This window comes from Pelodiscus sinensis, chromosome 14 (genome assembly GCF_052426305.1).
Source record: "Pelodiscus sinensis isolate ZL-2025 chromosome 14, ASM5242630v1, whole genome shotgun sequence".
NCBI classification, from domain to species: Eukaryota; Metazoa; Chordata; order Testudines; family Trionychidae; genus Pelodiscus; species Pelodiscus sinensis.
In genome coordinates this window covers 14,020,743-14,035,502 of record NC_143065.1, presented here as the reverse complement: position 1 = coordinate 14,035,502, position 14,760 = coordinate 14,020,743, and the positions used below count along the sequence as shown (strand labels likewise).

At 41.9% G+C, this 14,760-nt stretch overlaps 1 protein-coding gene across 10 annotated transcripts in view; it reads right to left on the bottom strand.

Annotated features, from left to right (window-relative positions):
- Nucleotides 1-14,760, bottom strand: part of SCAPER (S-phase cyclin A associated protein in the ER) — a 406,842-nt gene that overhangs the window by 322,295 nt on the left and 69,787 nt on the right. For all 10 annotated transcript variants that reach the window (XM_075897363.2, XM_075897366.2, XM_075897365.2 and 7 more), the window contains 2 exons: nt 14,206-14,322; nt 11,056-11,216 (listed from right to left, as the gene is read on the bottom strand). In XM_075897363.2, coding sequence (XP_075753478.1) covers nt 11,056-11,216; nt 14,206-14,322 — 278 coding nt within the window. The remainder of the gene's footprint in view (nt 1-11,055; nt 11,217-14,205; nt 14,323-14,760) is intronic.

Below are 14,760 nucleotides of genomic sequence, written 5' to 3'. Positions count from 1 at the left end.
CTTAATGTATTTGCTTAATTGTATGCATGCACGAAGATTCATGGATTGATGGGTCTATTCCTCTAGCTAAAAGTAAACACATCTGGGTGGTTAAAAAAAAAAAAAAAAAGACCACCACAAAAAAGGAATCCTAAACTGAACATAGATCTTTAATTTAAAATATATTAATAAAATTGATGCTTTTATAATGCTACTGTTTTAGAGAAAGCACAAATTAACAAAGGGCATGTCTACACAACAACATTATTTCAAAATAATAGAGTATGTGTCTACACAGCAAGCCCGTTAGTTTGAAATAATTTCAAAGTATCAGGCTTCTTATTCCGACTGAAGCTGAAGGAAGCATATCCCTGCTCTGATTTCCTGCGGTGTAGACAGCGCTTAAAGCCGAGATAAGCTACTTTGACTTCAGTGGCGCAATTAACATACCTGAAGTTGCGTATCTTAATTTGACTTTAGCCCGCAGTGTAGCTGTCCCCAGAGAATCTTAAAATGTAGCCCCTTAAAACAAGTACAGGCAGTCCCCGAATAACGCGGATCTGACTTACGAACGGGGCTTTTCTTGCCCCGGAGGACTGGAGCGGTGGGACGCTCAGATGCGCTGCAGTCCCGCCGCCCCTGTCCTCCAGGGCGAGAAAAGCCGCTCCACGTTTCCCTGGTCTGCTGGGGGGGGGAACCCCCCCAGCAGACCAGGGAGACGAGGAGCAAAGCCTTGGAGCACGCCCGCAGCGGGACAGCCCGGGCGCGCCTGGGCTTTCCCGCTGAGGGCGTGCTCCAAGGCTTTGCTCCCCGTCTCCCTGCTGACCAGGGAGACGGGGAGCAAAGCCTTGGAGCACGCCCGCAGCGGGACAGCCCGGGCGCACCTGGGCTGTCCCGCTGCGGGCGTGCTCCAAGGCTTTGCTCCCCGTCTCCCTGGTCAGCAGACCAGGGAGACTGAGTAAAGCCGTGGAGGACGCGGGCGGTCCCGCCACCCACGTCTCCCTGGTCTGCTGGGGGGGGGGGGGGGGGTGCTGCTAGTGCCTCCCCTCCCCACCCAGCAGACCAGGCTTTTCTTGCCTACGCCTGGGGTAGAGCAGCTGGGGAGCTGCCGGGTTGGTCCCGCAGCGCCGCTCCTCAGCGCTAATGTACCAACCCGGCAGCACCCCTGCTGCTCTGCCCCAGGCGTCCTGATTCAGCCGCTGCTGGTCAGTTTCAGCAGTGGCTGAATCAGGACGCCTGGGGCAGAGCAGCTGGGGTGCTGCTGGGTTGCTCTAGTAGCACCGAGGAGCCACGCTACTGGAGCAACCCAGCAGCACCCCAGCTGCTCTGCCCCAGACGTCCCCAAGTCAGCCGCTGCTGAAACTGACCAGGGGCTGACTACAGGAAGCCCGAGGCCGAGTTGCTCTGTCCCGAGCTTCCTGGAATCAGCCGCTGATCAGTTTCAGCAGCAGCTGACTTGGGGACGCCTGGGTTTCTTAAGTTGAATCTGTATGTAAGTCAGAACTGGCATCCAGATTCAGCCGCTGTTGAAACTGATCAGTTTCAGCAGCGGCTGACACCAGTTCCGACTTACATACAGATTCAACTTAAGAACAAACCTACAGTTCCTATCTTGTACGTAACCCGGGGACTGCCTTTATGACAAAATAAATAAAAGATAAGCCTACTCTGTACGCTCTTGGATTTTAGTTTTCAGAATATTTCGTTTTCCACCTTTGTGAACACTATGATGAAACATTTTATTTTAAACGAAGAAAGAAAAAACACTTTTTCAAAAGCTTCCTTGTACAAAGAAACATTATTTAGAATTTAGAGTTAATCCATTAATAAGGGAGGCAACACAAACACTATTATCTAATAAAAAGATTGAAAAAATATAAGCAAATAGTAAGCAGAAGAGCATCTCAATATAATAAACTTAGGTTTTTTGCATTCCAAGGAATTAACAAAAGACAGTATTTGATAATGTAACTTATAAAATCATAATATAACCTATACACTTTGATAATATAACTTATAAAGGACTATTCCCCTAAAGAATGGAAAGGTCTGCAAGAAAGAATGTTTGTCTTGATAGAGAGCAAATCATAGAAATGAAACTGACAAAAGCCCCTCAATTGTGTGAGAGATGCAGCAGCTTTGTACAGTATATAATAGCATAGTATAATGTACATATAAATAACTTATGCTCTTTTACCCACGAAAGCTCATGATTCTATATATTTTTATTATTCTCTAAGGGCACGCCTATGCTACAGAGGAAGATCGAAGCTGCGCTTTCGATCTTCCAGGGTTCAAATTAGTGGGTCTAGTTAGGAGGGGTGCTCCAGTTGATGCTGGTAGTCTTGCTTTTACAAGAAGTAAGGGAAGTCAAAGGGAGAGAGTTCTCCCTTTGACTTCCCACAGTGTAGACAGCAGGAGGGAGACTGCCACCCATGGATTGGAGTGGCAGGGGGGACACAGGTCCACCTGCTCCACTTCATCCGGGGCCTAACAGCAGATCAGTCTGAGTCAGAAGGGATCCTGTCCACAAGACGCCGACTCACAGGCCCTGGTTCAGCCAAACTAAATTTAGCTGTCTCCTCTGGGGCACAACCCTTTAGGAGGATTATGCCTGACCAACCTGATTGGATTCTATGATGAGGCTCTGTGGGCATGGGGAAGTCGGTGGATGTGATATACCTTGACTTTAGCAAAGCTTTTGATACGGTCTCCCGTAGTATTCTTGCCAGCAAATTAAGGAAATATGGATTGGATAAACGGACTGTAAGGTGGATAGAAAAGTGGCTAGATCATTGAGCCCAACAGGTAGTGATCAACTGTCTGGTTGGCAGTCAGTTTCAAACAGAGTGCCTCAAGGGTTGGTTCTGGTGCAGATTTTGTTCAATATCTTTATTAATTACCGGGATCAGGTTGTGGATTGCACCCTCAGCAAGTCTGCAGAGGGCACTAAGCTTGGGGAGGAAGAGAGGTAAACATGCTAGATGGCTGGGATAAGATCCAGAGTGACCCAGGCAAATGGGAGGACTGGGCCAAAAGAAATCTGATGAGGTTCAACAAGGACAAATGCAGTGTCCTGCACTTGGAACGGAACGATCCCAAACACTGCTACAAGCTGGGGACTGACTTGCTAAGCTACAGTTCAACAGAAAAAGACCTACGGATTACAGTGGATGAGAAGCTGGATACGAGTCAACAGTGTGCCCTTGTAGCCAAGAAGGCTAATGGCATATTAGGGTGCATTAATAGAAGCATTGCCAGCAGATCTAGGGAAGTGATTATTCCTCTTTATTCAGCACTGGTGAGGCCACATCTGGAGTGTTGTGTCCAGTTCTGGGCACCCCACTATAGGAAGGATGGAGAGGGTCCAGCGGAGGGCAACCAAAAATGATTAGGAGCACATGACATATGAGGAGAGGCAGAGGGATTTGGGCTTATTTAGTCTGCAGAAGAGAAGAGTGAGTGGGAGTTCCAAAGAGGATGGAGAGAGGCTGTTTTCAGAAGTGACAGATGGCAGAACAAGGAGCAATGGTCTCAAGTTGCAGAGAGGGAGGTCTGGGTTAGATATTAGGAAAAATTATTTCACTAAGAAGTTCATGAATCACTGGAATGGGTTACCATGAGAGTTTGTGGAATCTCCATCCCTAGAGGTTTTTAAGTTATGGCTTAACAAAGCCCTGGATGGGATTATTTAGTTGGGGTTGGACCCTACTTTTAGCAGGGGGTTGGACTCAATGACCTCTTGAGGTCTCTTCCAACCCTATGGCTCTCTGATTCTCTGAGAACCTATAAAGTGCACTGGATTTATTATTAATAATCCAATGTATGCATTAAAAACTCAGTACTATCCCCAAAATCAAAGGCTGGGGCAAACATATGCATGATGCAAATTCCCAAGTAAAACCTTCACAAAACAAAGAGTATTTTTAGCTTTGGAATTCAAATATTTTGCGATTTAATCTTATGCCATCTATTATGTAAAAATGTATTGAAATAATAGGCCAGTACTACAGAACCGGAATTGTTTCACTCTTTTTGAAGCTCTTCAGCTGCAGGTGATGGCCTATAACATTTAGAATGGAATTATTCTGCAGCTCTTTAAACTTCTAATGATACTGCGAAGAAGGGACTTTCTTCATTTTAGTCTTAGGAAAAAGTTAACCCCCTGAAAATTTATACTTTCTGGATCATAAAATTCACTGAAGCCCCTTTAGCTCAAAAAGGGATATTTCAATCAAGAGTTTTAATGGCTATACTCTACCAGGAAATATATCTGTTATTGAAAGTGATTATCAGCAACAGTTTAACTGCTAGTGTAACTTCGAAGTTCAAATCACTCTTTCAGAACTGGCAAAAACAAACTATTTTTATTAATTTGGTCTGGTGGAGGGAATCACAAACCTAGGTATATCTAATGTTCCATGGTTCTATCTTGTCTGTTGGTGGGGGGGGGAGGGGAAGCTGCTAATATTCTGTTTCCAAACAAGTTTTTCATCCAGTCAACAGGGCATCCACGCTTCTCATGGAACCGAGGACTCAATCCAGCGCCAATGTCAAGTCTATGCTGTTAAGCACCAAAATTGCTATTAGGAACCACATCTCTATCAAAGCCATCTCTTTAAAAGAGGGTCATCTGCTAAAACAATATTTCCTGTTGTTACCCTTGAGAATCTTTGTTGTTGGCTTTGGTACCTGTGTACATGCTACTCAACTGCGTTGCTGAAGACTTCAGTGATTGTCAACAGATATGGAGGGCAGTATGTTCCATGGAAACATACATTGAATGTATGGCAGTATGTTACATGGAAATCAAGTAGAAGAGCAGCACTAGCTGACCGTTCAATTGAAAAAACTTACTGCTGAGTGAAATAAACCCAGAAACTGATAATTGGAAAAAACTCCTTGAGCACACATTGAATGTCATTCTTTTTCTTTTTGAACGGGAATTGGTTTTGTTTGGTTCCAGTCAACATATCGGTAACCCTACAAATGGAAAATTTCTTGGTATACCTGAGCTTCTTAGCAAGTATGACCCACTTTTAACAGGCCACGTTAAGCGTGTTCATGACTCACAAGAAAGCTGAAAACACATGCAAGTCCATTATCTGTCTACCAGAATACAAAATGAGTTTATTGAGCTGTGTGGGACATTTGTGCAAACAATTCTTGAAGAGATATGACATGCAATCTACTTTTCAATTATTACTGATGCAACTCCAGACTGTTCTCATAAAGAACAGACACCCTTGATTGTTCAATATGTTAAAATTACAGGAAGTTCAAAGATTTCAATTGAAGTTTGATAATTTCACCCCAAAAATGGAAAAGAAATCACTACTCATGTATTAGAAATTCTGGAAGGCTACTAATTAATTATTTTCTAGTCTGCATAGGCCAAGCCTATGACAATGGATCCAATATGGCTGGGAAGAACAACTGAGTACAAGTAGTCCTTCTTGAGCAAAATCCAAACTGTATTTTCTCAAGTTGTGGCAACCACACAATAAATCTTGTTGACATTGATTGCGCTGGATCAATGCAAGGATGCAATCACATGCTTTGGTACAATCCAGCAATTATACAACCTCTTTAGCAGCTGTCCTCGAAAGTGGGAAATTCTTAAGCCTGTTTCCCTTCACAGCATGTCAACAACAAGATGGTCAGCACGAGTTGATGGCATTAAACTAGTTGCACAGCATTTGGACTCTGTGAGAAAGGCTTTAAGTGAGCCTGAATCTCTTACTCTCATAGCACAGGCTCACACTGAGCTGAAGTCAATTCAGAAGTATACATCCAAATTCGATTCTATTGTAATGTTGGCCATGTGGTTGAACCTGCTAAAACTGATCCACCAAACTAATCTTGTAATTCAAGCACACAATAGTACATTAGATGTTGACAGGGCTAACACTGAATGACTTGTTTTAATAAAGATATTCAAAAGATTCGTGATCAATTAAAGGTAATCCTTTTGGAGCAGAAATCAGTAGCACAGGCTATTGACATTTTATCTGAGTCTTCCAGTAATCACAGCCTAACATCTCAATCTAATGCAGAAAGGCACTATTGAGTTAATTTTTCTGTTGTTATTACTGCCTCCCTCAAATCTGGTCTTACGTGTCAATTTGAGTCACTGCAACAAATGTATACCCTTTTTGGATTCCTTTGGGAGTTCAGAGGACTAAGTGATGAAGATCTATATTCAGTGGCTGAACAGTTTCAACAAAGGTACAACAATGAAATTTCAAAAGATCTCTATGATGACAGCATCTTCCTGAAATGTACACATTCCACCAACTTTAAATCAGACTGCAAGCCACAAGAATTGCTTCAAGAAATATTCAATCTCGGTGTGTCAACTGTACTTCCTAATATCACAAGTGCATTATGTATTTTTGTCAATTTCCCTGCATCAGTGGCTACAGGTGAATGCACATTCTACTTATTAAAACAAGTAAAGAACTGTCATAGTTCTACAATGGGACAAGACTGTTTAAATGGGCTCGAAATGCTTAACATTAACAGTGATTAACAGCACATAAATTAGATTTTTCTTCAAGTAATTAGCAAGTTTGCATACATCAAAGCCAGAAAAGTATTCCTAAAATGAAGAGTTTTGCTTGCAGTCGAAACTCACAATTCAAGTTACATTTTTAACATACATGCTATTGGTATAATGACTTAACTGTTAATAAATAACTGTCTGAAGTGTTCATCTTCATATATTCTTTTGGTTTCAATATGACCTTGTAGATGAGAAGTTAGATACATCCGACGCCTGGGGCTGGACTGGGGCCTCTAAACTCAAAGTGGCCCAGGCCTCTGTTATTCTCTGAGAGGGCCTGGTCACTCCCTGGGATCAGGGAAGAGTACCTGGGGGCAGCTGGGAAAGGCTTCAAGAAGGTAAGCAGCAGTCACTCTCTGGGAACAAGAAGAGGGTTCTTAGAAGTGGTATAAGTGGAGAGAGGAAGAGAACCAGAATGTAGCAAAGCAGTCTAGGGAAGGAGCAGTGAAGCAGAGAGGAAGCCCAGAACTGCTGAGTGGAAGATCCTTGGACTGAATCCCAGAGGAGAGCGTGGGCCCAGGTTCCCCTACTAGCCATTGAGGGCTCGGCACAGAACTGAGGCACTGAATGGGAAGGCTGAACCCCAGCAAGGGGAATGCGGAAAGATCTAGCCAGAGGGCTAATTCACAAAGGAAACACACACGGTCTTGGAGCAACAGGAGCTGCAGACCAGAATCAGAATGATAGTGTGGATGGGGATGTCGGCCTCAAGAGCTAACACAAGAGTTACCAGGAGGAAATGTTAGCGCAGAAATGAGAGGTGCACCCCATGACACAAGGTGATAACATGCTGAGCTAAAGTTGGCAAATGGAAAAAAATCTGGTGAAGGGAATATTTCAACAAGTGCAGCACGTGTACTCAGTATGAGCTGGTGCCAGGAGTGGCCCGAGGCCAGATGTGGCAGCTGGCACCCCAGGCGGAAGGCGCGATCGGCACCCCCACCTTTACGGCCGTGACGTAATAATCGGGCATCCGAGTGCCCTGTGATGTCATCATCGGGTGCCCCAGGCCGGTGGCACCCTAGGCGACTGCCTAGTCTGCCTAGGCTCACAGGCCGACCCCGGCATGTTCTTTTTTGGCATTTTCTATTTAGGTAGTGTAACAAGTAGTAATATTTCCTAGTACTACTTCAGAACAAGTGCTGTCTGTAGCAGCATGGTACCCATATGCCACTTATGACACTACTATAGGAAGAGCCTGCAGTCCCTCAAGTTTCTTTTTAAGACTGCGTGTGATGAGTCATATCAGAGAGATCCACTTGAAACTGTCACCTGATGTATTGATCGTAACTCTGAGCCTGCTTATCTGCTCTCTGGGGCACCCCACCTCCCTGTCCTGCTAGGCCACATACTCTAATCCCCCCCCCCCCCCCCCCCACCGGAAAGGCTCAGATTTGTAGTAGAAGACCCCCTGCAGAATAACACAAACACTGATACCAGTCAGCTCTGGGAGGGCTCAGTGACAGAGATTTGTCAGCATCTAAGAGCACAGCCCGAGATGCAACCAAAACCCCAAATAAATTTGTCTTAGTCTGTATAAAAGCTTTACACAGAGGCTACGTCTACACTACAGGGTTTGTGTGCAAAAACAGCCGTTTTTGTGCAAAAACCCGCAGAATGTCCACACCTCAAGTGCATTTTTGCGCAAATAAATTTACAGTAAAATCAAAAGAACAGAGGGGTTTTTGTGGTGTAGGTATTCCTTTCTACAAGGAATAACTCCTTTTTGCGCAAGAATTCTTGCGCAAAAAGGTGTGTGGGGACAGGCAACAGGGAGTTTTTGCACAAAAAGAGCCAACTGAAAAAAGTACAGGTGTCTGGTGGCTATTCTGTGAATAGCAATCAGAGCTTTCTTTTGAGAGAGCGTCCATGCAGTTTGGACTCTCTCTTGCGCAAGAAGTTTTTGTAGAAGATCTCTTCCGCAAAAAGCTTCTTGCGCAAGAAGCCTGCAGTGTAGATGTAGCCAGAGAAAGCTCGTAAAGCTTGCCCCCTTTATCAACAAGAGAGATGCACAGCTGTTGATAATTATTCACACGGCGTTTGATAATAAACAAAAGGGATATTATTAAATATAAAAAGTATTATTTATGTGATTGCAAGTGAAAACAGACAGATCTAAGTAAGTTACTAAGCACAAATAAAATAATACATGCCAGCTAACCTAATACACTAGGGCTATGTCTACACAGCAGCGTTATTTCAGAATAATTGATATTATTCCAAAATAAAGAGCGTGTCTACACAGCAAGTCATTATTTTGAAAAAAATGGTGAGCAGGAGGACTTCTTACTCCGAATCCTGTAACCTTCATTTCACAAGGAAGTAAGGGAAGTAGAAGTTAGAGTGTTCTTCCTTTGACTTCCTGCTGAGTAGACAGAGCCAAATGTAGAATTAAGCTATTTCGACTTTAGCTAAGCAATTGACATAGCTGAAGTTGTGTAGCTTAATTCAACTTTTGCTCTGCCGTTTGGATGTGCCCAAAGAGAAGTGGTTACAAATCATATTTTTCACCCTAGTTCTTATTTCAGGTGTAGTTCTTCAAAAAGACAGAGCTGAACTTTTTCCTCTGACCTGAGCCTAGCAATATTTCTCCCACCCTCTTGTTTCAGTTCTTTTTTTTTTTTTCAGGTGTTCTTGTGTATCCTCTTAGGGTGACAAGGCAGTTTAAAAGCCATTGTTTATACACACCCTTCCCACCACTTAAATTGAATTTCTCCAGGGCTGCAATCCGTTGTTCAGTTCTTCTCTCCCCACCAGAAGAGTACAAAATTCAAGATGGATCCAGCCCTAGGTGACGAGAGCACTTTTCTTTGTGGGACCAACCTCAGTTTAGGCTTACCAAAAAACCAAGACCATTTACAGATCATTGCCTTGAGCACTGGGTACCACTAATAGGTCTTGCTAGAAAAGATTATTAGACAGTTGTACTCTTCATATTTCTAACTTCACACACAAGAAAGATACTTGTACACAAATAGAATATATCCATCCAGAAGATCACATGCTCTTTAATGATAGGTTACTTGCCCCATTTTGCATTTTAGGTTATGCATATTTATATTCAAAAACCTATTTCCATAAAAATATTGGGGCCCAGTGTCACAATTAGATAGCTCCTCCTCTTTGCTTACTCCTGGGTATAAATAAGACTTACTGCATAGTTCACATATGTCAAAAAAAGAACCAATGATATCTGTTGCTTCTCATTTTTCCTGTACATTTTATTTTTATATGAAAAAATCACATGCATCACTGAAATAAATCATATGTCATACTGGCAGTCCTGTCATTTAGTAACAGTGACTTCTCAGTTTTCCAAATAATACATGCATTGTAAAAAAACCCAAAACACTACAGACAAGAGGCAATTTTAAAATGTTGCTCAGGGCGAAAGACCAATAAAATAGCAGAACAGAATGAATGAGAGACAAGAAATTAGTAAGCTTTCAATTGTTCTTTTCTGACTATGAAACTGCTGTTACAAAACTGAATTAAATTAATTTGTAAGATATTCTGAGGTCAGAAACACATCTGACACTTTGTACATCACCATATTTGTAAAAATATGGAAATTTAAAGCTCTGTACATTGTGCATAATTACTAACAGTTTTAATATGTAAATACACTAAGTGCATGGCTTTCTTTTCTACTGATTTTTTAAAGATACTAAATATATTAGAATAAGGACTCTAAAGTCATGTTTTGGGGATATTGCTTCCACTGTCTCAATGCTCTGTTTGCATGAAGAAAACTGGGTCAATAAATTAAAAGACCAATGGGGAAAACAATCTTTGGAGAAAACCCTAAGGCCCAAGAATATCCTGGCAGAGAGAGAAAGTTCATAACACAAAGGTAAAGATGGGCTGTGAATTAAAAGCTTCTCCAAGGACACTCTTTAAACAAAGGGAAAGAAACTACAATCTAGTGTGGCAATCTACAGAGAAAGAACAAGCCATCCATTAGCACTTCTTTAGCATAGGTCTAGTGCACTAGTCTCTGTGGACACACATCTTTAAGCTCTCTTGGAAAATATCAAGGATTATTCTTGTGGGGTCGTTTGTACATTTCTGAACCTGAGAATCAAACCACATTTTGCTTTTTAGTTGTGATCCCTGATGTCCATGATGAAGTTTAGAAAACAAACCTCTGAAGGAGTTTTAAAGAAAGGTAAATACTAGTTTCAATAAACCAAAAGTTCAAGTCACATTTTTTTTTCCTATGAGTTGTCAGGTAGGTTACTTGTCAATGAAAAGTTATCAGTACTTGAAAACACAAGTTTTCCTCAACTTCAACTGCAGCATTGAAAAAGCAATGTTGGTAGAGCCTACATTTTGATCATTAATTCAATTTTACTGTTATTTTATGTAAAGCTAAATTAGTGTAAAGTAATAACTGAGGTTGTGATTTTAAGAGGTATTTGTTATACAATAAATCATCTCATTTTGAACTTACTTATCAATATAAATGGGCTATAATAATTTTAGATAACAGCTCACTGAAAGACACTTGCCATTTCTCCGTGATGACTTCTGCACTGGTGTTGGCATGCAGATTTGTGTAGTTGCTTGCTCTAGAGTGGCACCTTTAGCTCCATGGTTAGCTTTCACCTTATCAGCCCAACTTACACCTGAAGAAGCCAGACGAGTGGCAGCAATTGACACAGATGGATTCCTGAGTAAAAATAAATAAATAAATCGTAGATATAATACATTTTGATAAAATAATGGGACGGTTTATTGGAGAATTTCTTACGTGGTCATTTCTTTTGTGTCTTGACATTACTGGCTCAGATTGATGGGTGGCTCCAAAACAAAAGCACCTTTTGGCAACCAAGAAAAAGCTCTCATTCTTGCCCCTATCTCTCTTTCTAAACTTATACAATTTCCAGAGCTGAAAATCTTCCTGATATTTTACTTGAGGAAAAAAATCCTCACAACTTTTCTGTCTGAACTAAAGGGCGGGTGATAATATCAGTGGAAACCAAGACACAGAAAGGAACTTACAACATTAAAAAAATATTCCTTTTGGATCCTAGCTGATCAACAGTACACATGAATTTGTACTGTTTTGCATTTTTAATTATACAAAATTTCAGAGAGGAGACACTAGTACACCTTCCAAAACCAGGACTCTCTGGTCTAGCTATGGACCATGGATGCTGCTGAACCAGAAAGCCCCTGTAACCTAGTGCCAGGAGGGCCAGAGCCAACAGCAGCAGGGCCAGGGCCAGAGCCAGAGCCTATGGTAGTGGGGCCGGGCCTGTGGTAGTGAGGCCTTGGCTCAGAGCCTGCAGCAGCAGAGTGGCCCAGCAGCCTAGCTGAGGCTGAAGCTGTTGGCCCAGCAGCCTGGCCAGGGCTGGGTCCTGCAAGCAGCAGGTGGGTAGCCCAGCAGACAGCCTGGCCATAGCCAGCAGTACAGGGGGGAGGGAAGAGGAGGGGCGGAGCGGACGGGGAGGAGCCCTCAGGCAAGGGGGCAGCTGGGGCGGAACTGGAGCCAAAAGCGCTGAGGGGCAGCAGACTGGGGGAGCCCATGACAGGGGGCTTCCCCTAGGTGGCAAAATGCCTTGTTCAGGACCCTCAACCAGCTCCCAAGGGTTCTGGATGAGGGAGGTCCAATCTGTAGTACAAAGGCCAAGAGTGAGACTGTTTACACTTCCTCCATACACAAACAACAGTGGAATTTTAATTCAACAAGATGCCGAAGTCTCAAACAAACCAAAAATTAAAAGGGAACTAGTAACTGAAGTGATTAGAGAACATAGATCCTAAATGTGGCATCCTTTGATGGAAAGACATCATGTGTTTGTAAAGCATGAAAAAAATGTTTGGGGAGCACCATATAACCAATTGCGCAATACCCTCAAAGAGGTCTCCCTGTTCTCTGCCCAAGATCTACATGCCTCATGTAGAAAGGGCTGTGAGCTTAGTCACGCATAGGCTGCTATGTTGTGTGCTTCTACTATAAATATAGAATACATACAAGTTCAGGGATCCATTATATTTTCTAAGCTTCCACTGTATATCTAACTAAAATAAATCCATGCTATTTTGAAGGTTTCTATTATCTATCAAAAATAAATTGTATATACTGGGGGCCATTCTTCCATCCTTTAGAACAGGGCTATTCAACTTTGGAAGCCCCAGGAGCCACAATGACCCGGATAGCATATGCCGAGGGCCTCAACTTAAGTGTGGTTGCATATACGTGCAAATATATATGCATATATATGGAAATTGTTTCTTTCACGCTGACTGGCGTGAATACAAAGATTTAAGGCAAGACTACCCTACACAAAGGCCCCATTTATGTCAGTTCTGCTGATATTAATAAAATGCAATATTTACCCAATTTCCACCCATATGACAGCACTTTTAATGAGCAATGACAGTCCAGGAATTTAACGACTAAAACACATCATCAACTGAAGATCATTACATTGACTCGCTATTGTGGAGCGTGTTCCCAGTGGAGGTCATGTTCAAAGGATACCACCCATGGGCTGCGTGTTGAGCCCCGCATAAACCCACACTGCACCGCGGGCTACATGTTGAGTAGCCCTGCTTTAGAAAGATCAAAGAGTCTGACTGACTAAATTCTGCTTTTCTATACAGACAGGATTGCAGTGATCTATATACATGAAAAGTTGTGCCACAACATTTCCACAGGTGTATCAAAAAAGTTCTCACAGCAGGATTGGGGCCTACATCAACAAACATCTCCTGAGATAACAGCTGAATTAGCTACAAATCTCTCTGTACAACAATAATCAAATTTCTCTATAAAGCAATAATCCACCCCCAGCAAAATCTCTTAGCTCCTATTGGCCAGAAACCAGGAAAGTCCCAATGGACTGGAGTTAAACATGCCCTGTAGAGGAATGGACTTACTGCATGGGCTTAAATTCTTTCCAAAACTTGGGCTTCAATGAAGATAACACTTATTTCAGAGGAGCATTAACTAATTTAAATGCAATTTTAGTGTACTTGCTCCACATATTGGTACTTAACAGAATAAGGGAGTTTGTATTTATATAATAAATATTTTCTGACTTTCAGGCTAATATAAATTTTGCTGCTCATCAAAAATTTAATTTTACATTCATTGTTAGTGATCAACATTAACTTCCTGCACACTCAGCTAGCCATACACAGGTGCACACACAGGCAATTTTAAAAAGTTAATTACATATACTTTGACCTTTGTTTTGTACAAGGAACTGGCTGGTAATCTTATTAAACAGTTAACATGAAATATATTGATTCGTTTTTATCATTGGAATGCCCAGGAACAAAATGTCTGAGTAAATAGAAGTTAAAAATTAGATCTTTTGGTAGCAGTGTTTTGTTTTGTTTTGAGTATTTTTCTCTCTCATGTTCACAGAGATCAACATTTGAGTTCAAATACAGATTGGCAAATGGCACCCCAAAGAACACATTAGCTGCAAAAAGAAAACCAGCTACCAGTTAGTCCTGAAACTTTTTAATACAGGATAGTGACAGAAATGTAGCTGTGTTAGTCTGGTGTAGCTGAAACAAAATACAGGACTATGTAGCACTTTAAAGACTAACAAGATGGTTTATTAGATGACGAGCTTTCGTGGGCCAGACCCACTTCCTCAGATCAAATAGACACCTTTTAATACAGGAGTTTGTTTTCATACCCAAAATTTAAACTTCTCCGAGCATTTGATGTTACACTGATTCTATCTGTTGATGGGCTTGGTATTACATGGCGTCCTGGAGACATCTTCTTTACTTCCCAGGCTAATGAAGTAGGTCTGAAAATTCAGGAGAGAAAGAATTAAGAATAAATCCTAGGCAGTGATTATAACATTTTAATGGATATTCCTAATGGATTCCTAAAAGAAAAAAAATCAGTGGATATTGGTGATATAGCAACAGTGGAAATTCTACCTGAACTAGCCTGCCATATGCACAGACAGTGGTTAAAATATATGTCAACTACCAATTAATGCAGAGTGAGTGAGTGAGTGAGACACACACACACACACACACACACACACACACACACACACAATAGGTAGGCAGTATTACCTAATGGAAAGAACAAAGAATTGGAACTAAGGTTACATCCCCAATTCTACCACCGACCCACTGAATGACCTTTGATAACTGACGACACCTTCCTAAGCCTCAGGTTCCTGATATGTGCAATGCGATAGTGATGTTAACCTCCTTTGTAAAGCACTTTTGAG